We start from the raw sequence: 25,269 nt of genomic DNA, 5'->3' as shown, positions 1-25,269 counted from the left end.
TCCCCACTTCCCATAGCTGTTGGTTAAGCATTTGGAAAGCATTGTTTGTATGATTTTAAAAACAAACATTCATAAAACACAAACACACATTTTAAAAATACTACTATTGGCAATGGAAATGGATAATGATAAGTACATTTTGCTGAGGTGGAGGAATCAGGATGGGAAAAAAAGTGTCCAAAGCAGAGCTGTGGGAAGTACAGATCTTCTGGGGCCAGCTTGATTACTTCTGTGGGAAACCTTGCTGTTGTTGCAGCTTTCGGTATTTCCTCCCACAAAAGCAATCTGCAACTGTCCTTGCTGCTGAAAGATACCCTAGCAACCCTGGAGCTCACTTATTTTGGAGAGCTTGCTTCTGAGTTTTGCTGATAGTAAAAACATTCATGTCTTTGCTAAACCTTTGTTTACTACAGAGTAAATTGCAGCAAAGTGACCAGAGAGCCAGATAGTTCAGGAGTATGAAGCCATTGGCCTGCCAGGGGTGGGGTGGGTGGAAATCGTTTTTTCAGAACGTGGGCATGTTTCTTTGGAAGGCAAAGAGGTGAGTAAATGCTATGCACCAGAAATCTGCTTGCTTTGTAACATGCATTTAGGTAAATGCATTCTTAGCAGGAATTTCACTAACTCTGCTAATGCGACAGACCTAGAAATTGATTACGGTGATGAGCAAGCTATTTCTCCAGCTGGTTCCTGAGGAAGCTTATCTTGACACGCATGCAGCTATTGCTTGTTTTGACCATGGAGGGATACAGGAGTCTGAGAATTCTGGCTGGGAAGGCTCAGCTGGGGTGGAGTGGGGGTTATTCCCCTGAAGGTCATTTTTCCTGCTGCAGTTTGGGCCCAGCCATAGCACATTATGATGGAATTTCTCTGTCCTCTTTCCACTAGGACCATATTGGTTTTCTATCACAGAAATACAGCATATTATCTTCTTCACATGGGTTTCTTCCAGTTCATCCCTTTATTGCTAACAGAAGCAAGATGCTATTTTTAAAACTGGCATCCAGAATGGCCTAGGCAAACCACTAGATGTAACAAATACCTCAAGCAGTTTGGTACATGTCCAGCTAAGCTGATGCATGTTTACTTGGAAGTAAGTCCAACTGCATTCAATGGGGCTTGCTTCCAGGTAAGTGTGCATAGTGTTTCAGCCTTTGCTATCTTGCAGAGTGTAGTTCTTTTATCTGGTTCGGGGGGGGGGGGGAGATGGAGAAAGAAAACTGGGTGCCAAGGTACAATGCTTTGTGTGACCGTTCCGAGAGATGCTTCTGGAAGAAAGCAGTACATCCACTTCAATCCAGTTTGTACCAAATCTTGTGTGCATGTGTTAATAATCCACAGCTTTGTCATCGTTATTCCCTTACTCTGTCTCCATTTTCTTTCCTCCTTCCTGTCCCCCATCAGTTGAGGGTTAAGGACTCTGTTGACCACGTAAGTACCATTTGTGAGTGTGTTTGTTTGGATCAGAAGGGTCTGAGGATCATCTTGTGAAATCTGTGTGCATAGTGCTGTCAAAACATCCCCGTCAATCCTCAAATGGTTCTGGGGAGTTGCTCTGTGGAGCTTCCACCAGCCGCAAATCCTGAGCAAATTGGCATTTAGATTGCTGCTAAATGCAGAAAAGCAATTGACATTTTCCATAATCTTTATTTCCAGCTTGTTGCGATGCAATTTCAGGCAGATGCGGGGGGAGCAGCCCTCTCTCTACAGTCCCTGGCCCAGCTCGTTACATGACAGAGTCAGATCTATAATCTTTAAACCTTATTGATCCCAGCCATGAAAAATACCCTGCTCTCTCGGCTGTGACCTTTGGTTGAAACAGAGGCTGTAATAAGAAAACAATCACATTCAAACAGTTACATTCAATTTTTCCAAGTAATTTTGAAATATAAATTTGGAGGAACAAGCTTGAAAATTACCTTTGGAGACTATGAGAGAGAGAGAGAGAGATTCAATTACATACCCTGCTGTGGCTTCCCTTCCCTCTTAGGCAGGACTTTGCTAGAAGGGGTTTGCAGCGACAGCCCTATGACTATTTTGTCTGGTACCTCTCTCCTTTCTCAATCCACCTTCTTTCCTTCCTTCCCTTCTTCCTCACTCTCCTTTGCATTGTCCCAGTGGCATGCTCTTCCTTACGTGAGAATTTCCTCCTGTGTGGACTGTGGTGATAAGTACATCTTTTGGAGATGGTCATGGCCTGTGGTGTTGTGTGTTTGAGTATCTCCCTCATATCAATTTATTGTCATTGACTGATTTGGCTCACTCACACAACCTGCGGGGGGGAAAGGGGAGTCTTACTTGTCCTCTGATTTTGGTGTCATTCTGATTGGTCTTTATTAATTGGGTTTGTTAATTTGGGTTTGCCAGTGAAAACTATGAAATAATAATTTGGGTTAAGTGGGGGTGAATCCTGTATCTTTCTTGGGTTACCAAACAGGAAGCCACTTCACAGTTCTAGTTTTAATGAAGTGATTGGAGAAATGTTAACGATTCTATGGCAGCCAAAGAAAGAACCCTGACAACCCAAGGAGGAGATCCTGTTCTATCAATCATCACTGCACAGACTTCTTCTCAGTTCTGATTTATATCACATTTGGATTTCTATACTTGGTCATTTCCACCAGCAAGTTTCTTGTGGCACAGGATTAATAGTTGACATTCTGCTGGAAAGCCACTAAAGGTTGCCTTCAAACAGGCTTTTCTCCATGGATTCCTGTGTGAGGAAGTTTGCCAACAGAATGGAGGAGGTTTGTGAGATGTAGAATAGACTTTAGGGGAGGTAACTCACCGTTGGCTTTCCTATGGCCATAGGCTACAAGGCCAACCTCACCCATGAAATGCTGTTACTTGCCCCTGCTGGTATCTCTAGCTTTCACGACTGTGGACACACCACTGAGGAGGCAAAACTGGCACCTCCTGTCCTTCTGTCTTTGTTTTCTATAGAGTACTCTATCTGCCCTCTGTTATTCTTACCGTATGTTCCCTGCTGTCTATGGCATGAGTAGTTTATTTTTTAAGGAGGAAGGCTCTCTTGAATTACCTTGGCTGGTGAGTATGTTATGGCAAGTGGTTCCACTTGGCACAATTGTTTTGCTGCCCATCCTAGTACCTTCTGTTGGCAAGACTGAAATGAGTTGCAGACCTCTGTTCTGTTATACTGCCGTTAACCCTTCCTGTTAACTCTGATGGAAGTGCTGCTACTTCCTTGTTATTGGGGTCACGTTAGATTCCTGGCCGGTGCTTGTTGTCTTTTGCTTATGTATCTATGGGTATGTGGCAGCACTGTGAACCCAGCAGACTGTTTGTTTCATGTCCTGGTTGTGGGACTGGGCAGCAGCAGTCATCCCTGCCAGGCATTGCAAAAATATGCACTTGTTTGTGGCCTTTTGATTTGAAGAACCTGTTATATTTTGATCCCACTTTTCCGATTAAAATTTTATCCCGTAAGTGGCTCACATCAATTAAAATTCAGTACACAATGCTGCCGGAAGGCAATGTATGTAAGTGAAAATAAGACATAGACCCTTCCTGGACTCAGGCTTACAAACTAAAAACAAGATGCACAGGGGAAGGGGAGTAGAGGGAAAAGGTAGAGGTGAGAGAATAGTTTGAAAGTTTCAGAACAGAAGGTGTGTTGTAGTTATCCAGTTGGGGCCATGCTGCCCTCCCCTTGCTGGTGTTCTTTTTGAGATGGAGATGGCGCATCTACCCAGCAGCTCTTGGTCTTCAATCTGGTGACAAGCGCTGTTGTGGTAGAATTAGGTGAAGTTGTTCTTCCTGTCCTGGTTTGAATTGCTGTGTTGTATTGGTTCCATGTTGGTTGCGGGGGGCGGTTGGTTGTCTGTAATAATATGCTAGACAATTTGTTTAGGATTCAGAGTACAAGTAACTACCATCACATTGCAGTGGCAGTTACAACTGTGGAATTCCACAAGCTGCTATAGAAATGCCATTACTCTTTTTCACCCGTGTCTGCATTAGAAGAAGGTTATGTGTATTCTTTTGTGTGATTTAAGGGAAAATAGTACTTTCTGAAGCATTCTGGCAAAGGCAAGTGCAGAGGAAGCACAACTAAAGTAGCCTATGGCCAAAGGCACCTGGGCCTACTTTGCAGAGGTCAGAAAGCTTTGTTTCCCCAGTTTCTGTCATCAACTGGGTCATCTCAAGTGAGCAGGCATGTTTTCCAAATGCAGAGGATAGTTTCACTTCTGCTCTGTGAGGGGCACACAGCTGTAAGAGATGGAAGTCCTTGGATCCAAAGTAATCTCTTAAACTGGTTTCCTCCTTGTGTTATTTGAAACTAATCTGTCACAAATATGTGAGAGATGGGAGTATTCCTGTACTCATTCCTTGTATTTCTTGTGTGATGTATCTAAAGAGCTAAAGAGCTCTTGTTTCCCATAGGAAACCATCATAGGAGGCCTTTTACCTGAAACTACCTATTCTATCAGCATCGCAGCCTACACCACTAAAGGGGATGGGGCCCGCAGCAAGGCCAAGGTGATTACTACAACTGAAGCAGGTGAGCCAATTGTACTACAATGCATCCTTCATGGACAAGTCTATTTTAATGTTTTGATCTCCCATATTATTGATGTAGCTGGGGAATTATGGACTGGCAGACATTTTAATGTTCAGAAGAGAAAGGAAGATGGAAAAGATCTACATCTTTGGCATTCCCTGGTTTGCAGACTGTCTGTAGGAGGATTACACCATAGAAGAATGGAAACTCTTCCTCTCTCTAACGGCCACTTCACACGTTACAATTTTCCTACATAGAGATAATTCCATGTAGTCCAGCTTTCTGTGTCTGACAGCAACAAGCTAGATGCCTCTGGAGAGTCACAAGCAATGCAGGAAAGCAATGGCCATTGCCTGTTCATTACCCCAAGCATCTGGTATTCAGAGCCATACCTCTCCTGCACATAAAAGTTCCATGTAGCTATCATGCCTAAGAGTTGTTTGCAGAACTATCTGCTATGAACTGTGGAAATACTCTTTTGAAAGGCATCAGAGCTAGTGACCATTAACTACATCTTATGGAAATACATTCCATAAGTTAATGATGGGCTGTGTGCTTTCTTTTGTCTATTCTGATCCAACTTCCAGTCAGTTTCACTGGATTGTCCCTAGTCCTAGTATTATGAGAGAGAGAGAGAGAGAGAGAGAGAGAGAGAATTGTTTAACCATTTGCGATCACATTATGATGAATATGTATTTTTGTAGATAGAGACTGTGCCCATGCACACAATTTGTAATGGGTGAGTGTAATGCCCGAGACAGAATCTTTTCATTCTTGTTCCTTGACAATCTCCTGGTATTACAGAGGCCCTGCTTGGACAGTGACAGAGGTGTGAAGTTGTGTGTATATGTACTATAGAACATCCTTGTTAAAATCCCACATGTAGAACTGTACATCAGACCAAAGAATTATATGTTTACCTCTCTTGCTCCAAACGCTTCTCTAAACAAGAGGCAGCAGATGGATGGATGGATGGATGGATGGATGGATGGATGGAATGGCCCCCAGGGACACCCAGAGGTTCACGATGGTCAGTGTGAGAAGCAGAGGGTTCCACCTAGAACTGCCTAGCCAACTCAGGATTTGGAGTTGCAATCTTATCTTCTTATCCAAGTGTGCCTAGTGGGACAATGAAGAGCTTTTGTCAGACAAACCACACCCAGGGAGGTTAATTATGGTAATGATGTGGCACGCAGCCAGCATGCGCAGGGTGGGAAAATAAGGTGCGATGGCTTATTTTCCTTCCCCAAACATGTGAACCTGGCCAGCATGTTAACGAAGTGGCATCCTGCTGGCTCCAGATAGTGTGCAGGTTTGGACTTTGTGTGTCTGCATATATAAACCCTTGAAGCCAGAAGACTTTGGATGAAACTACTGCCCACCCTCCCCTGGGATTTGCCAAATTCCATTTAGGTTGGTTTTCAAAGTCCACCGTTCCAGAAGATGGGTATGGTGACTCAGGAAATGTTAATGACTTGGCAGAGGCCAGGCCTGGGGGAATGGTGTTGATCTGAGCTCTTTGGAGGCTTGTTCTCATATGAAAGTTACTGGCTCAGCCTAGTCCTTGTCTCTTATCTACTAATTGGGCCTTGCCACCAGTCTGAGTGAATTTCAAATTAGTTCCTGGCACAAGGTTAGATAATCTTTCCATAGGAACTTGTTTCTGGTGGTTACCTTCTGCTGCTTCCTGCACTGCTGACATCAGAATAACACTCTGTGCTCCTTCTCTTGTCAGCATCGCCCTTTCTTCTGTGCTATGATACCTGCACTGATCACCTCTCCATCACAGTTTCCAGCTAAACAGCTGAAACCTGCTAAACATTCCATTTGTTTGTTTGTTTGTTTGTTTGCATTTACATACTGCCTTATCTGTTAAAAAGCCATCAAGGTGGTGTACAACCATTTAAAGCAATAAAACTGTAAAACAATAAAAACAAGACCATTAAAAACTATTAAAACATTAAAAGCTACACGTTTTAAAAGGCTAAATTGAAAAGATGAATCTTTGTTGTTGTTCAGTCGTTCAGTCGTGTCCGACTCTTCGAGACCCCATGGACCATAGCACGCCAGGCCTTCCTGTCCTCCGCTCTCTCCCGGAGCGTGCTCAAGTCCATATTCACTGCATCGGTGATACTATCTAGCCATCTCATCCTCTGCCGTCCCCTTCTCCTTTTGCCTTCAATCTTTCCCAGCATCAGGGTCTTTTCCAGGGAGTTTTCTCTTCGCATTAGGTGGCCAAAATATTTGAGCTCCAGCTTCAGTATCTGTCCTTCCAACGAGCAATCAGGGTTGATTTCCTTTAGGATTGACTGATTTGACCTCCTTGCAGTCCAGGGGACTCGTAAGAGTCTTTTCCAGCACCACAGTTCGAAAGCATCAATTCTTTGGCGCTCAGCTTTCTTTATAGTCCAGCTCTCACAGCCATACATTACTACTGGGAAAACCATAGCTTTGATTAGACGGACCTTTGTCGGCAAGGTGATGTCTCTGCTCCTTAATATGCTGTCTAGGTTTGCCATAGCTTTCCTCCCAAGGAGCAAGCGTCTTTTAATTTCATGGCTACAGTCACCATCTGCGGTGATCTTGGAGCCCAAGAAAATAAAATCTGTCACTGCTTCCATTTCTTCCCCTTCTATATGCCAGGAAGTGATGGGGCCAGATGCCATGATCTTAGTTTTTTTAATGTTGAGTTTCAAACCAGCTTTTGCACTCTCCACTTTCACCCTCAACAAGAGGCTCTTTAGATCCTCTTCGCTTTCTGCCATTAGGGTGGTATCGTCTGCGTATCTGAGGTTGTTGATAATTCTCCCGGCAATCTTAATTCCGACCTGTGATTCATCCAACCCGTCGTTTCTCATGATGTACTCTGCATAGAAGTTAAATAAGCAGGGTGACAATATGCAGCCTTGTCGTACTCCTTTCCCAATTTTGAACCAATCGGTTGTTCCATGTCTGGTTCTTACTGTTGCTTCTTGACCCTCGTACAGGTTTCTCAGGAGACAGGTAAGGTGGTCTGGTACTCCCATCTCTTTCAGAATTTGCCACAAATGGTTGTGATCCACACAATAAAGACTTTAGCGTAGTCAATGAAGCAGTAATAGACGTTTTTCTGGAATTCTCTTGCTTTCTCCATGATCCAGCGAATGTTGGCGATTTGATCTCTAGTTCCTCTGCCTCTTCGAAACCCCGCTTGTACTTCCGGTAGTTCTCGGTTCGCATGCTGCTGAAGCCTAGCTTGTAGGATTTTGAGCATAACCTTGCTGGCATGTGAAATGAGCGCAATTGTACGGTAGTTTGAACACTCCTTGGCATTGCCCTTCTTTGGAACTGGAATGTAAACTGACCTTTTCCAGTCTTGTGGCCACTGTTGAGTGTTCCAAATTTGTTGGCATATTGAGTGCAGCACTTTAACAGCATCATCTTTTAGGATTTTAAATAGCTCAGCTGGAATACTGTCATCTCCGCTAGCTTAGTTGTTAGTAATGCTTCCTAAGGCCCACTTGACTTCACTCTCTAGGATGTCCGGCTCAAGTCCCGTTCTAAAGGCCAAGAGAGTGGGGGCCAAAAGTAATTCTTGAGGGAGCACATTCCATACTTTGGGGGCAACGCAGGAGGAAGCCCTTTCACGTGTGCCTGACAAACGGGCCTCTGCAGGTAATGGTGCCCTCAAAAGGTCCTCTCTTGCAGATCTTAATACTCTGGCAGGTTCTTAGCAAGACCAGTGGTCCCTTTGAGCTGCTTAGGGCTTTAAAGGTCAAAACCAACACCTTGAATTGAGCCTGGAAAGCAATGGCAACCAGTGCAGGTCTATTAGGACAGGTGTAATATGGTCCCAATACTGTGCACCAGTTAACAGCCTGGCTGCTGCATTTTGCACCAGTTGAAGCTTCTGGACATTCTTCAAGGGTGGCGCCATGTAGTGCACATTGCAATAGTCTAAATGTGATGAAACCATACTTATATGGCACTCACACAACAGCTTCATCACATGTTAGCCAAATCTACTCAGCCCATATTCAGAATATGAGGCTGCTATTGAGAACTGGCTCTGGGTGCCACAATTCAGCACAGATGAATAGTTATCTTTGCACTGTGCTGATATCTGAATAGTTTTGCTGTTGATGGATTAACGTGTCAATCTCACCTGATTGGGGGGAAGGATGTGTGTCTGTTGTGGGTGGAACTGAGATATGAAACCATCCATTTTATACAGCAGGTGTTAAGATTTGAAGGGAGCAGCCTTTAATTTGTGCTACACATATAAGATGTGGAGTCCTGTTGATGCTCTGCCATCACATCAACATTCCTAGCAGGAACCAGTTCATCAGCTCAAACACAGCACATTTTGATTGCAAACAGCATGCCACGCTCTCTCAACTGCTCACACAGGTGGTGAAATTATAACAATTGCTATGAAAATTGCCTACATCAAACTAGCGGTGATTCCGAATCGGAGCCTGGGCATCTCTGCATCATCTTATGTTAGCACCCAGAATTCTTTTATCTTATGGCAGTACTTTTCTCCTTCATCACACTGTCCAAGTCTGCTTTGTCTGCACCCGCTTCTGCAAATGCCAGAATTCAGGGAGTGATTGAGTAGATGCATTGAGATTTGAGAGACAGACATAAGTAGGTTTTGAAAGCAGTGTCCAACTGCTGCAATGTTGGGAATTGCTACATTTGGATTATTTTATTTATTTCTTTATTTAAAACATTTCTTGGCCACCTTTCAGGGCAGAAGCCCTCCCAAGGCAGCTTACAGCAAAAAAATACATAAAAACAGTTAAAATATTAAAAGCGATAAAAACAATAAAAATATCAATAAAAGCCAATGGTAAAACCAGCAACAATGATAATGGCAGTAATAGCAACAACTGCAGTCATATCAGGAGAAGGCCATGGTAAAATAATATGTTTTCAAGACCTTCCTAAAAGCCTGCAGTGACGGAGCATGGCGGAGCTCCAATGGCAACTTGTTCCAAAGGTGTGGGGATGCTGCAGAGAAGGCCCTCTCACGTGTGATCATCTACCTGACTGTTGTCATGGCTGAGCAAATGAGAAGGGCCTCTCTTTCTGATCTTAAAGTGCAGGCAGGCTGATATAGGTGAAGGTGGTCTTTCAAGTAGCTTGGTCCCAAACCATTTATGCTGTAGAAATAAGGGATTCATAGCTGCTAATAGTTTAAATAATTTGCCTCCTTTTGAATATTGGTGACTCACCTACTGACACACTGCATTAGCAGTCTTTGCAAATTCTGTAGTTCGGCAGTCACAGAAGTTTTCACAAAATACAGTATTTGACAGAATTCCTGCAGAATCTTGCCAAGAGACATACACTGTCACTCACCACTAACTAGAACTATGGCCTTTGTCTTCATTTTATGTTTTCCTGATCCTTTACCATCCTAGAACTTCCACCACAGGAATTTAACAAAAAAAAACTATTAAATTACCTGAACAAATAAGGTAAGTTCTGCAGACAAAATTATATTAAGCATATTTGTGTAACCAAGCTGTACAGAATTTATCTTTTCCAGTATGGGGGGGGGGGGTAATTATGTAATGTAAATACTTGGAAAAGTAAAGGCAGAAATACAATATAATACAGTTATTCCTGGACTTAACCACTTCAAACTGTAGGTTGTGGCTTGCATTTTTGGAGTTGCCCATGCCAAAAAACTCCCTTCCTGTGGAAACCTAGCATGTCAGGGAGAAGCCTTTTAACTTAGCCTTCTTCCAGCTGTGCTACTTTTGTGAGTGCAGAGAGTTTTTTATGCAGGGGAGCATTCAAACATGGGATCTTTCACCCTCAATCGGAAATGCTATGGAAAGGCTATGCCAACTGGTTTTTCTCAACATATAGTTAAGCTCTAAACCTGCTTAGGTGAGTGACTCGAATAGTGCTCTCTCTCCCAGTCATAGCATGTCACCCTGTTTTTGTCCCACAGTTCCAGGCAAACCTACCATGATGATCAGCACCACATCCATGAATACAGCCTTAATCAACTGGCACCCACCCAGAGAGATGGTTGGAGAGCTCCTGGGATACATGCTGCAGTACAAACGTGCTGATGAAGAGAAGATGACCATCCTTCACTTTGGGAAGATGGTCGATCACCACACTGTGTCCAACCTTTACAAGGGTGCCACTTACATCTTCAAGTTGTCTGCCAAGAATAGAGTTGGTCCTGGGGAGGAGATTGAGAAGGAAATCACTACTGCAGAAGAGGTGCCAAGTGGCTTCCCCCAAAACCTACATGTGGTGGGGCTGACCACTTCTACCACGAAAGTGACCTGGAACCCACCACTGCTGGCTGAGAGGAATGGAAAAATGACCAACTACACAATTGTGTATAGAGACATTAATAGCCAGCAGAACCTGACCAATGTTACTAAGGAAACGAGCATCACTCTGACCAACCTCAAACCTGACACAACCTATGACATCAAAGTTAGAGCACACACTAGCAAGGGAGCTGGGCCCCTCAGTCCCAGTATTCAGTCTAGAACGATGCCAATGGAACAAGGTAGGCACCCCCTGCTGTGATCATGTACTGAAGCCCTATGCCAGTAAATGGGCCAGGGGTGGCCTGGTCAGTCTTAACTCACTAGGCTTATAACTGGGGATTGGGGTTGGGAGCAGGCATAGAGAATGTATGATTGCATATGTTGTTTTGAACAACAATCCATTTTCTTTTTGCGCATAAGGATTGAGGCACAATTGCTTTGGTGTGACCTTCAAAAAGCTTCTTTCAAGAACCAGCACCTAGTAACTGGTACCTTTTGATTGTGGCAAGGAGCCAGTGGGGAAAGTGGAAGGTTACAGTTCAGTCTGAACCTCTCATCTGTGTGCCCGAAGAGTGCATTTGCTCTTGGGAGACACTTGAAAAGCTCAGGTGCCCTCCTATGACGTGAAAGAGGTTATTGTATCTTAACTGAAATTACCAACTTGTGCTGCTACTTAGAAGGGTGAAAGGACGGGTACTGATTAGTTCCCTACTGTTGCCCCACAAGGGACACTCAAAAGGATTTTTTCTGATTACAGTGTTTGCAAAGAACTTCCGTGTGAGCGCTGTGATGAAAACATCAGTGCTACTTAGTTGGGAGGTGCCAGACTCTTATAAATCTGCAGTACCTTTCAAGGTAAGAGAATATCACTGTCATGGATTGGGACCTGATCCAAGTGTAGTGATTATACTGTTCCAGAAAGACTCAATCTGGCCCTTAGCTCAGTGGTAGAGCACCTGCTTTGGGCGCAGGAGGTACCAGGCTCAATCCTCAGCATCTCCAGGTAGGGCTGGGAAGGCTTCCCTAAAGCTCTGGAGAGCTACTGCCATCAGTGTCGACAGTGCTGGGCTAGATGGATCAATGGCCTGACTCAGTGTAAGGCAGGTTCCCGGCTGGCTAAAAGTGACAGCAAGGGATCTGTCTCAGGGGCCCTCAAGCCAGGGGTTTTGCTGCCAGTAGCCTAATACTTCTTAAAGTAACAACCTTTAACCACGGATTTGGTGTCAGGATGCGAGAAATGTAGGCAGCTGTTGTCTTGGCTACTGCAGAGTCCCTACGCTTTCTCCCTTCTGTCTCCTTTAGTCTGGTTCACCAAGTATGGTAAATCTGCAGTTAGGCAAGTCTTTTAAGAATAGGTCAAAAAACCTTGTATTCCCCACTTGGCCATGAAGCTCACTGAGTGACTTTGGGCCGGTTTATTACTCTCAGCCTAAACTACCACACAGGGTTATTGTGAAGAGAAAATGGAGAGGAGGCAGATCATGTAAGCCGCCTTGGGGAAAAAAGAAAAAGTTTTTTTAGAAACGAAATGGTGCGCTGTAGTAGCTATCGAGTGCTACAGAGTGCTAAAAGCATCAAATTTAGCTTGATAGCAAGCTAAATTTAGCCCTATTAGTGCTACTGACCACTATGCAGCACTTTAAATCAGTGGCAAACTGTTGATTAAAAAAAAAAAACCCTCCCAGTGGCCCCCAGGCCTCTGCAGTTGCCCACCCCTGCTTTAAACATTACCCCAACAGATTGGGAGCCGCTTTTTCATGCACTCCCATGTGACTGGAGTAATGTTTTCATGATTCAGCCACCACATTTATTTTTACTTCATTTATTATTACATTTATATCCTGCCTCTTTTTTTTTTAATGGGGGTGCATATTGCCCGCCCCTGGTTTAAAGAAACCCTTAGAGCAGGCTACAATTAGAAGGCAGAACTCTTGAATTCCCAGGCAAAATGTTTTGGTGGTCCTGCTGATCATGGAAGTATTTTGGTGCTGGCTTCAATTAGGGCAGAGGAGAGGGGCTTCTACGACACAACGGGACACCATAGTATGCGAATGTGTCTGCTTTTCCTTCTAGCAACATTATATACACTGGTAAGCACTCTTGCTAACAATGGAATTCCATGAGGGGGATTTGATTGTAAAAGGTTAGTTCTTTGGACTCATTCCTAGTGCTATACTAGGGAAGGTCCTGGTACAATGAATGAATCGTCACGACTGTTGTGTGGTGTGTGCTTCATAAGCTCTGGTGTGATTGCCATAGCTGAGGCTGCTGACGTGAGCAGAGAGTTGACAGCAGCTGCTACTGCAGGTTGGCCATGGTGAGGCACAGGAGCAGATGGTGTTAGTGGCTTGCTAGCTGAGGAGCAGCCATGCAAAGACAAGGGGCGTAAATGAGTTTTGTTCTTCCTATTGAGACTCCTAGACGTCCAGGCCATGCACAAGGACCAACAGAGTAGCTTCCCAGAAGCAGCTGTGAACTCCGGAAATGGGAACTTTGCAAACAGGGCTCCCTCCCCTCTGTGCCTAGCTGCTTAATTCAAGCGTGCAGGATGCCAGGCCAAAGCCTAATAATCTAACAAGCACTGCTGATAAATCTCCATGGGAACAATTAGCATTATCTACACTTGATAAACAGTCTCACACTAAATCTACATCCCAAAGGGTGTCATCTTTCTTTTTAACAGATTTAATTAAAGTAGATATTGTTCTGATTTGTGAATACTGAGGCACAGGCTAAATCTCATGGTATTTTTATTGGGGATGAACTGAGACCTCTGAAATTCCTTTCCTGAAAATCAATAATGAGGCTTTCAGTTCTCCTCAGGGAAGAGTCGCTGCTTTATCTGGTCCAGGAGATAAAGTCCCTGCAAAGAGACAACCAGTCTTATGGAGAGAGTGAGAGGCGATGTTATGATGAGATTCCTGTTGCAGGCAGAACCTGACCCTGTCCCTGATCTAAAAGAACTGCTTGCCTGCCTGTATTAGATGATAAAAATGCATGTTGAGCTTACATCTTGTTGGGGAATGAAAGCTGATTTTTAGACATTTTCATGGGGGCATAAGCAGAATATGTTTGGACTAGGAACCTTGGCTTCCACCCCATATTTTAGACCTTGGCAGGATTTTAGTAAAAGAATCATTTTAGAGATCGGTTTTTGCTGCTCTGGCACAGTGACCCAGTTCGCATGCCATGCTGCAATTCCTGGGCTTCGCCAGGCACAGGCGAAGCGATGAGCACGCTGCCTCCCATGCGCTTGCCATTTCCGCTTTCAATTAATAATCCAGGAACGCCCCAAACAACCTGGAAACTCTGAGTTGTTTATGGGTTAATGAACCCAGAGTTAACTCAATTGTTGGGTTAACTCTGGGTTGTTTAACCCATAAACACCCAGATTTTCCAGGTCCACATGTCACAAAACAACCCAGGAATGGAGTTTGCCTGGCTTGCTTCGGAAAGTGGAAGTGGTGAGTGGGCAGAAGACAGTGCTCTTGCTTGCTCCAGCACAAGGGGAATAAAAGTCCATAAAACTGAATGCATGGCAAGAGACAGAGCTGAGATTATCTATACAGAGATAAAGTTCTGATTGGCAAGGATACATTCCTCAGTTTGGTACCTCCTCTACAGCCCACTGGAAACTCAGGTGCCAGCATCTGTATCTAGATGCATGGGTTGCATCACTGGGACTCTGCTTAAAGAGGTAAATATGGAGAGCTAAATATAAACCATTATATTTCAGGCTGGGGCCATATTTTAGACCCTTGAAGGTATCATTTATTCATTTACTACTTTCCTGTGCTGCCCAATAGCCAGAACTCTCTGGATAATTCACAGAACAGAGGTAAAACCATAAATTACAAGGACAATAAAACATAATGTAATGTATAAAACAAATTAGAACAGCCACAGAATAAAGCCAAAAACAAATCCAGCATTAGAGAACAAGAGCAAGGACCTAAAAATCACTAACACAATTTTAAATCTGAGGGACTAAAAAGCCTGTGGAAATAAAACGTTCTTTACCTGGCACTGAAAAGACCTACAGTGTAGGTGCCAGGTTAGCCTCTCTGGGGAGGGCTTCCCACAGCTGGAATGCCCGGGGTTCCTCCACTGAAAAGGCCCTCTCCTTAGTAGCTACCTGCGTCATCTCATTTGGCTTGTGCCCATGAAGAAGGGTCTCAGAATATGATCTTGGTGTCTAGGTAGGTATATACTGAAGGAGGTAACCTGGCCCCAAGCCATTTAGGGCTTTGAAGGTTACTACCAGCACATTGAATTGGACCTGGAAATAGACTGGCAGCCAATACAGATGACAGAGCGTTGGCATGATACAATTGTATCAGCCAGTCACAGTTGGCAATCTTGCTGCCCTACTTTGGACTAAAATTTCTGGACCATTTTCAAAAGCAGCCCCGCTTACAAAGCACTACAGTAATCCAAACAGGAGGTTACCAGAGCATCGATAACTGCAGCAAGGCTATCTCTGTCCAGAAGGTATTGCAGCAAAGCTGATAAAAGGCACTCCTAGCCACTGAAACCTCCTGTGCCTCTAGCAACAGTGCTGGATCCAAGAGCAGTCCCAAACTACACACCTAATCCCCTTGTGGGAGCGCAACTCTCTCAAACCCAGGTTGAACATCGCTCAAGTGGTCAGACAACCCACGCACTAACATCCACCTCCATCTTATATGGATCAAGTCTCAATTTACTGGCCTTCACCCGGTCCATTATCATGCCCAGACACTGGTTTAGAACACCCACAGTCTCACCTGAACTACAGGAAAAGGGAGAGTTAGAGTAGAGTATCATCTGCATATTGATGACACCTCATTCAGCATCCCAAGATATCCTATCCCAGCAGCTTCATGTAGATGTTGAACAGCCTGAGGATAAAATAGAGCCCTGTGGAACCCCCTAGCATAATTTCCATAGGGCAGAGCAATAATCCCCAGCAGTGCCTTCAGAAATCAACTGTCCAAGTATGAGTGAAACACTGCAATACAGAACCTCCAAGCCCCAAACCACACAACCTACCTGTAAGGATACCAAGATCTATGGTATTGAAAGTTACTGAGAGGTCCAAGGAAACCAACAGGGTCTCACTCCCATCTCTCTCTCAGCAGAGGTCACCCCACAGGGCAACTAAGGCATTTTCTATTCCAAAACCAGGCCTAAATCACAATTGAAACTCAGTTTCATCCAACAGTGCCTGGAGGTGACGGGAAACCATATGATTGTGATTACTCAGATTAGTGGTAGTCACACTTAAGAAGAGGTCAGCTTCTTTGGTGTCTTATGCAGTGAGAAGATGGCAAAAAAGACCCAAGCCAAATGGTAAAGTTCTGAAAAGGATTTCATGCAGGTTTTTTCTGTGATGACACCTATAGTTTGGGCTGTTGTAATCTGTTGACTTTGCTTGCAGATTCTGTACAATGGCCAGACTGTGGAGGTGGATGGCCACTCCATGAAGAAGCTAATTAATGACCTTCAGCCAGACACCAACTACTCCTTTGCACTTACAAACCGGGGAAGCAGTGCTGGGGCATTGCAGCACCGGGTCTTCATCCGGACAGCACCTGATGTCCTCCAGAGCAAGCCCATTTCCACATATAAATATATCCATAATGGACAGTTCACCCTCACTCTCCCCAAAGTGAAGACTTCTGTGCCAGTCAGGTATATTCTCCCTACTTCTATGATTCTACTGTTTACTGGCCTGTTGCTGTGTTCAACCGAAGGAGAGCAGGGTGTTAGAATCAGTCTTGTATGTCCCTCTGTGCAGGTGGGAATCTCCTGAGTCCCTGGAGTGTCGTGGGATTTTTCCATGGGCAATAAGGAGTGCCATCATTGGGAACTGTGTCAAATTTTACAGGCTGTGATAATAGTGTGAATTACAAAAGCACAGGATACTGGACTTGAAATAGCGACTTACTCAGGATTCTGCTCCTGGCTACCATTTTTGTGCATTGTGTCATGCTCCTCTGTCACCTATCTTTCTATGAAAATTGGAGCCACAAAACCATAATATTTAGAACCGTTAAGCCATAATCCCCACCTTCCTCCTTAAAGGTCCCAGAATATACCTTCTGTAGTGTTGCATGGTTACTTTAAATAATAATGTAGGAGGCTTGTTGAAGCCTCATTTGTGTTTGTGGTCTCCCACCACTGAAAGAGGAATCCAGTGTTAGGCTATCTTTTCCAGCCTCCGGCATGATTCCCCCCAAAACTAGTCTTGTGGCCTCATTATTCTAGTAAATGTCAACAGTCTATAGCCCGAGTTTTCAGAAAGTGCAGATAAAATGAAGGTAGCAAGTGGGAGTTGCAGGGATGGCAAGGTTGTATCCCACTCCAATCCACCTTAGAGTAGACCTATTGAAATGAATGGGACATAAGTTAAACTAACATTGGATACAACACCAAGGTTGTCTGTAGCATGGCTCACCCCTTTCCTCTTGTTTTCCAGGTGGTACTACATTGTGGTTGTGCCAGCAGACCACACAAGCAACATACTAGCCTCCAGATTGAGGACCCCAGATGAGATAGAAATGGACCAGGTAGGAGAAGGGAGAAACCTGCTAGTGTCAAAATTTGTTTCCACTTGTTTTGTGGAGAGGAGGGGAAACAGGTGTTCAAGAAACTGACCTACACATGTGAACTGAGTTGGGAAGATTATATGGGCAATGTTAGCCACTCCTGTAGTGCTGGAGAAGCTGGTAAAAGACTTGGGGCTTCTTTGCCTTTGCATGTGTGGGATTATTCCTCAAGGACAGCTGTATTTGGTGCCATCTTCTGCCTTCCTGAAAATGCTGGGTTCCTCAACTACCCATGATCTCCATGTTCATCGCTAGCCAACTCTCAAAATTGCCTGCAGAGCTACTTAGCCTGAAAGAGCTCACTAACGTGCCATTCCCAGGGGACTCGTTGCATTTATGGATCACATTCCTATTTCCTTTCGTCCTCAGGCTCTGTCACACAATTTCTCTGAAAAGCAAGATGTAGAAACTGAAGCTTAGACATGGCTGTGTGTGGGTGTGAGCATGCATCTTGCTTCAACAATTAGGATTTAGAGAATTGGAAAAATGGGTGGACGGCAGGGACACCGCTCCAATTGAGGTCACAAGCCAGCGGCCTCCTTTGCTGACACAGCTGCACAGTTCTGCACAGCCTCCGTCTTCATGGCACTACAGTGTTCTGATGTTCCATGCCTGCCCTTACACATTTTTGTGTGAAATGTATTTCATGCCTTCTCCTTCATTTTAAATTAGAATTTCTGTTCAGAGACTAGCATTCATTTTTATTCATTAGAAAAACATCTTTAAACATCTGAGAGCCTTTCTGAGCAATGTAATTGAATTTTGGTGTGTTTATATCCTTTCTCTTGAATTTGTGGATGACTATGAAATTTGTCATTTTTCTCTGAATGTCCCATGAAATCTGTTAGCACCGTGTGTGATTTACACAAAGCCTGGCTGCAGCCCAGCAGGATGTGGGGCGGGAGCACCTGCCATTGTCTTGCAATTTTGTACCTTTTACTGCAGCCTGCAAAGTGTGTTTTTGGGGTTGGATGAATTGGTCTCAAACCCTACTGAACCTTTACCTGTCTCTAACAGTACAAATTCCTGGGCAACCAAAGATACATATGTAGATCGTGTATGGCCAGTGCTTCATTGTCTTCTTCGTGCTGACCAGGAGGGCCACAAAGACATGGCTGCTGGTGATCACCATCCAAGACCAATACACACATCAAAATTATTTTTCTTACAATGTTGAGGACTAAAAACTTTTTATAAAATGTACTATTTTTCATGAAACAGTGCCTAAAGTTGTTGTTGTTGTTGTTGTTGTTCAGTCGTTCAGTCGTGTTCGACTCTTCGTGACCCCGTGGACCATAGCACGCCAGGCCTTCCTGTCCTGCACTCTCTCCCGGAGCATGCTCAAGTTCATGTGCCTAAAGTAGATTATGTTAAAAACAATCAAAAGATGCATTAGAATCCCAGAACAATACTTTGCTTAAATATTTTACCCCCATATAGCCTAATAGCTATGATGACAAGGGAGCAGATGTCAATTTGTGGAGTTATGGAGAAAGCTTTAGGGAATTCACTAGAGTAAGGAATATCTGGGCCATCCTGTGCAATTTACTTGATTTGCAAGTTTTCCTTGTGGAAATGTAGTGTCACCTTGGCATAGCATTTTCTCTCATTGGCTTTGTTTTGCCACCCAGCTACTCGAGGCCATAAACGAAGGGGCCCCAGACAGGCGCCAGCGTCGGCAAGCAGAACGCCTCAAGCCCTACATTGCTGCCCAAATGGATGATCTGCCAGAGACCTTCATCTTGGGGGATGAAAAAAACTATAAAGGCTTCTACAATAAGCCACTTTCAGAAGACCTGAGCTACCGTTGTTTTGTGCTGGCTTCACTAGAGGATGGTGATACGGTAAGGAACATGAGAAGAGAGAAGACTGGGTATTGCCTGAGAGCCATTTCAGAGGTGGCATTAGGGAAATATTGGAGCATTAAAGGCTGTGGAAGTTTTATCTGCAAACCCTTTCTGCTTCCCCATGCCTCCCTTGCCTATGTGTATAGGGGCCCAGCAGATCAGAGAGAGAAAATAGACTCCCAGCCCCATTCTTTGCACCTCTTCACTTCCCCCACCTCCATAATCTTTTGGATTATCCATTGCTGCAAGTCAGTATGAATGAGGGAGAGGAAAGGGTGAGTAATGCTGCTGCTGCTGCAAATGTGTAAATAATGTCCAGTCATAATGAAGACACTCCGGCCCTTCTGCTCTGCCCTGTGCTGTGGCTCTCACTTTCAGCCTCATTTACTTGTAATGGCTCATTAGAGCTGGTCAAACGCTTCATTACTCATCTGGTCCGAGTACTTGTGCGGCGGACATAGCAAACATGCAGCTACCGACCAGGAGAGTTGGAGGCCTTGGATCAGCCAGGGAAGCTGCCCTTGTGCCACGAGGCTGGGGACTGCATGTACAAGAGCGACTGTTCACAAGAGCACTACAACTAGCAGAGCAAATCCTCCAGGCACCTGGTTTTATTTTGTGGTGCAGCTGCAACTGTTCAGTAGCTAAGCTCCAGTGCCAGGTGGCAAGTTCTACCTTGAAGCTCAACTCAGTCATCCTCTCCTTACACAAAAGCAGGTGTAGGCAACTTGTGGCCTTCCAAATGTTTTGGCCTGCAATTCCCATCACCTGTAGCCAGCATAGCTGATGGTGAGATATGATGGGAGTTGTAGGCCAAAACATCTGGAGGGCCACAGGTTGCCCACCCTGCCACTAAAGCTTCCTGTCTTCATGGCCTTTCGCCTTTCTGGTATGCAGGGGCAACCCTGCGAAATGATGATGTTACAATTTCATAAATGAGTGTTGCTGAAAGAACTATTGCAGAGCACAGATTACTTTCCCATTTAGCACATTTCATTTGTAAAACGTAAGGTGCCAGGACTTGCACATCTCTAGAAAAACCCTAGAACTTTGGAAATGTGTTCTCATTTATATTGTATTTATTTATTACATTTTAAAACAGCCCAATAACTGAAATTCTCTGGGTTCTGTACAAATTAAAAACATAAAAATACGAAATAGCAATAAGATAATAAAACAAGTCAGAGAAAACAAGATAAAACAAGTCAGAGAAAAAACAAGATAAAACCAGCAACAGCACATAATAAAACCAGAACCAGCAACAGGGATAAACAATGGAAAGACCTAGAAGCACTAAAACTATTCCTAAAGTAGGGATGGGCAAATGAGCGGTGTTCAAGATTGGAAGGATTCTCCAAACATCATCTCACCTTTCGACCTGTGCTCAATTGCTGTTCAGGTTTGTGATTGCTACACACTCTGTGTGAACAGAAAAGTTGTGCAAATTGAGCAGCAATCAGACAGGAGATTTGTTCCCCAAATGTGCACAGATTTCCTCCATAGACTAAATTGGGGCTGATTCAATCTACTGTGGGATTTTGCGGAAATTAGGAAATTTGTGCAAATTGAACTGGGAATCGGGAACAAGACAAACATCAGCACGTGTTTGACACTTTCCAAATATTTTCAGTGGACATGTGCTCACATTTGTAGCTTTGAACAGGGCGCGTGCATGTGTTTTGTGAGCAAAAATGAAATTCTCGTACATTCCTATCCTAAAATGTCTTGGAAAGTAAAAGGGTCTTCACCTGACACTGAGATCACAATGTAGGCACCAGGCAAACCTCATGTGAAAGGACATTCCACAGATGGGGCACCACCACTGAAAAGGCCTTCTCTCTTGTAGCCATCTCATTTCTCAGTAGTGTGAAAATAGACTCCCATCTGTTTAAAATCTCAGCCTCCAGGTTTGTATACTCTTGTAACAGCAGGAGTCTCTAGAGTCGCTAAAAGTAGAGTCACCAAAAGCAAGGTTAGTGCATGCTGCTCCCTTGGACAGAGCAATAGGTGCTTTCCATAAAAAGGGAGAACATATTCCTACCTATCTGTGTCTCCCCTGACCTACAAGGCAAATTTGAAATGGCAATGGCACAGGTGCTTCCGTCTTTCACATGAGCATAGCATACCCAAGGATTGAGTCAGCCAATTTTGCATATATAAGGTGTCAGGCAAGGGCTGTTCTTGCTCTATGGGTTGCAACTTGAATGAGAAGCTTTTGTACATGAGGAGCCCATGTGAAGCCTGCTCTGCTTAGGGCTTAGCTGTAGCTTCAGAGACAGCCATGACTTGGTCAGCTGTGTAATGTGCACCATTATACCCGGAGGGTGTTCCCTGACATATCACCCCCTGGGGCGATGTGTTTATATCAGCATAATAGGTATTATAAACCACTTAGTCACTACCCGCCAGCCCCAATGCTCAATTGGCTGCAACTCCAAAGCCTATAATTTGGCTCTTTGTGCATCTGAGACTGGCAACGTGCTCTCAGCTGGGCCATTCCATTCTGGCACTGAGGGAGACTACTTTCTGGCTGCTGTGGTTCAGAATGTTCTGTTACTGAAGGGAGGAGGTGGGTTTTTGCAGTGTGTGTTATTAATTCCATAGTTACTCTTCAGAAAGATTGCAGGTGGGCAGCTTGGGACTACTGGGCAGAGGGAAAGCTGGAGACGATGTAGGTAAAGGATCTGATGAATGATTTTTGTCTGCTCTTCTCTTCCACTCACAGAAGAAGTATGCAGCCAGTCCCTACTCAGATGAGATTGTGATGGAGGTGTCAGCAAAACAGCAGGATGAACCAGAGATGCTGTGGGTGATGGGCCCTGTCCTGGCTGTCATCTTAATCATCATCATTGTCATAGCTATCCTGCTCTTCAAAAGGTGAGCAACAGCCTAGGCCCATGCAATGTGATGGTGCCTGTGGTGCAGTACTGCCCCAGCTTCAAGTGCATGTTCTCCTATACAGTGAGTAACTTAATGGCAAACCCAAGGGAACACTCGGTCCCCTCTGAGGCACATGGTCTGACCCTACCCAAAGGCCTTACTCACCTGTAGCTGCAGAACAGTGCTCAGTAAAGCAAGGCTCTAGAGCAACAGTAGATGGGAAGTGTAAGATCACATTCAATAGGCTCTGCATTTCACTTTTTACTGGGGAGGTGTACACCGTGAGTGAGTTGGGGCTGTTGGCAGCACCAGATAATCATTTATGATGCCATAGAAGATGGGACCATTTCTGCTTAGCAGTGATAGGCTGATAAACTGACTACTATAGCTTGAATTATGCAAGAGACTTTGGCCAGGAAATGCCTACACCCCTCAGTTTATTCAAAGACCTGGTGCTTTCCCCCAGGAAAGAATGGACTCTCCATGTGGCAATGGGTATCTTTGTTCCAGGGAGCTGTCCCCAGCATGGGCATAGGTGTTCTGATCTATGTTCTGGGGCACAAATGTCCAGTATGAACTGCTGGTGAGTTTTAAAAAAACAGGAGCTGCTCATACGCCTACAGAGAGTGCTGATTCTCCCACCTTAGTTCTGGGCAAGCTATCATACTTTTTCCCCAGTTAAATGTGCATGGTGCTGGGAGGGCGGCAGGGGCTAACTTTGGGTTACTGCATGCATAATTAATGCCTCTGTGTAACTGTGATTTCTCCTTTCATTTCTGCTGTCCCTGGATCTAGCAAACAAGAAAGGTAGACATCCTATTCCTTCCTTAGTTTCATATGTTTCAAATCCATGCTTTCATCTTGTTAAGAATAGTAAACTTGCTGCCCAGACCAATCTGCCACTCTGCTTGTCTAGCCATTGCAATATGCTGAATTCTTTCACCCTTCTCTACTTCAGGTGCTTCCAGATGAGGCCTTTATGGCACCATCACCCTGCCCCGTTCATAATTTTAAGGCAGGCATCCAGATGTAGTCATCTTCCACTGGGAACCCTCCATGTTTTCCCACCACCTGTTTCCTCTTTTTTCTTACCACAGAAAATCCATTAAGGAGAAAAAGACATAATAGTCGCACCATTACTTGGTAGCACTAGGAACCCTCCATCTAGAAGCACCCTTAGTCTTGCTGTTAGAGTTAAATAAAGAAGTTCACAATTAAGGTGTGACCAGATTTCAGGGAACTAGTCACTTTCAAAGCATTGGTGTCCTGGTGCTTGTGGGGTTATTCCCCCCACCCGCATATTGGCCAGGGAGATGACATTGCCACAAGCTGACTTGAGTTCCTTGGTGAACTCGACATGCTCTGTAAATCATTTCAATAAGGCTGTGCTCTGAGCCGTTCCTTTCTTGGTGTCACGATGTATCCAGTAAAGGTCTCCCACTGGTTGCAGACTTTGGTGCCTAGCTGATCACTGATAAATCTGGAATGCTATTACCAGAGAGTGGGATTCACCTTCAGCAGGAAGTAGGGGCCAAAGCAGAGCTTCTGACTGCCTTGTACACTAGTCTCTTCAGGGGATGAATTCAGGCTGACACAGAGCTCTTATTTCAGACGCTGTAATGATGTGGCTACTTTATAAATTACTCTTCCCCCTCCCTCCCTCGCCCCAATGCAGCTAAACAAATTTATTGAACAAACCTCGTCTCTACGCAGCACAGAGAGCTCTTTAGGTACCACGCTAACTGCGCTGCATCCGTCCAGAACAACCTGGTGCCTGCTAGCACCACTAGGGGCTGAGGGTTGCTAGCAGCTCATGCTGCCTTGTGGCATTTTCTCCCTTCAACGAATGGGTTTGTGCCATCAGGCAAATTGACATTTTTCCAGGGTGCTCTCAAGGGCTCTCCACATTAATCATCAGTGCTCTGGCTTGCCGGAAAGAACTCCAAAGTCCCTTCACCTCTATAGAAGAGATTTAAACATTCACACCTGTTGACTTGCCTGCAGGCTGCAGTACAATGCTCCCTAGTACCCATCTGAGAGACTGCAGTGTCTGTTTCTGGAGCTAAAACATCCCTTTCCTGCCCCACCTCTACTTAGTTGCCCCAGAAAACACATTGCAGCTCTGCAGTAAAGTATGGAAAAGCAGCACCATATGGGGCTATTTGGTTTAATGATAGTGAGTGAACGTCACCAATAATTCTTGCCATCCCAAAATTTCCTGTAAAGGTCTCCCATTTAATTACTGGACAGGTTCATCTCTGCTTAGCTAGTGAAATCTACCAGGATAAGAGCCTAGGGTGGTGGAGCTGTAGGCATAAATATAGCATGAAGAGACAACAGTGTATTTTATTGTTCCATTAACACACGCCTGGGGGGCCTTCAGCTATTCAAGACAAGTATTAATGGACCAGTAAAACTCACCCTGAAGAGCCCTTACCCCATTATATTACAACTCTTCACATTTTAAATAATTTTTTAATACTTGGGAAAATATTCCATGTGTTCTTCCACCACAGGAAGTAGCCTCTAATAAATGAATGGGGGTGGAATTTGAGTTTCTGTAATACTGTGCCTGGCTGAGAGGGGAAGGGTTTACCAGTCTCCCTTGCTTGCTGGTAGGTATATTATTGAGTTTGCTGCCTGACCATCTTGAAGCTCTCAGCGATTTGGGCCAACCCCACGTTCGACTTGTAAGCTGTGCCTTCTCTTCCTTTAGGAAAAGGGCCAATTCACCCTCCTCTAAGGATGAACATTCCATTGGCTTGAAGGATTCCTTGCTGGCCCATTCCTCTGACCCTGTTGAAATGAGACGGCTCAACTACCAAACACCAGGTAGGCTATGGCTGTACAGCCTCCCATCCCCATTGAGCTCTGTGCCTCTCTTATGGGTAGGTGTTTATGACCAGAGACTGTTTGCACCACCACCTCCTTCAGTACGTGTGCACCCCATCAACCTAGTCCCAATGGCCAGTGACTTAATACAGTGCCCACACATATGACTGATAGCAGCTATAAACAGAATAGGGGTGCCTGGCTTGCTGCTTGCTCTAAGGCCAGACCAAGTAGGTGTCACAAAAGATGGGCAGACACACTAATGACCAGGAATGTGGCTCTGTTGAGTCTTGGCAGGATTTATAGTATAT

General features: G+C 44.6%; 1 protein-coding gene across 3 annotated transcripts in view; it reads left to right on the top strand.

The window, feature by feature from the left end:
* Positions 1-25,269, top strand: part of PTPRF (protein tyrosine phosphatase receptor type F) — a 724,144-nt gene that overhangs the window by 660,013 nt on the left and 38,862 nt on the right. For 2 of the 3 annotated variants that reach the window (XM_084852780.1, XM_084852781.1), the window contains exons 14-21: positions 4,405-4,522; positions 10,470-11,048; positions 11,567-11,664; positions 16,229-16,482; positions 17,270-17,360; positions 19,031-19,243; positions 21,972-22,123; positions 24,843-24,958. In XM_084852780.1, coding sequence (XP_084708906.1) covers positions 4,405-4,522; positions 10,470-11,048; positions 11,567-11,664; positions 16,229-16,482; positions 17,270-17,360; positions 19,031-19,243; positions 21,972-22,123; positions 24,843-24,958 — 1,621 coding nt within the window. Of the gene's footprint in view, positions 1-1,404; positions 1,432-4,404; positions 4,523-10,469; positions 11,049-11,566; positions 11,665-16,228; positions 16,483-17,269; positions 17,361-19,030; positions 19,244-21,971; positions 22,124-24,842; positions 24,959-25,269 lie in introns of all 3 variants that reach the window. The other variant, XM_084852779.1, reaches the window with a different exon arrangement.

This window comes from Heloderma suspectum, chromosome 4 (assembly GCF_057233095.1).
Source record: "Heloderma suspectum isolate Gila_16-S chromosome 4, 16-S_ref, whole genome shotgun sequence".
In the NCBI taxonomy this organism is placed as follows: domain Eukaryota; kingdom Metazoa; phylum Chordata; class Lepidosauria; order Squamata; family Helodermatidae; genus Heloderma; species Heloderma suspectum.
This window is presented reverse-complemented; position numbering and strand designations above follow the sequence as displayed.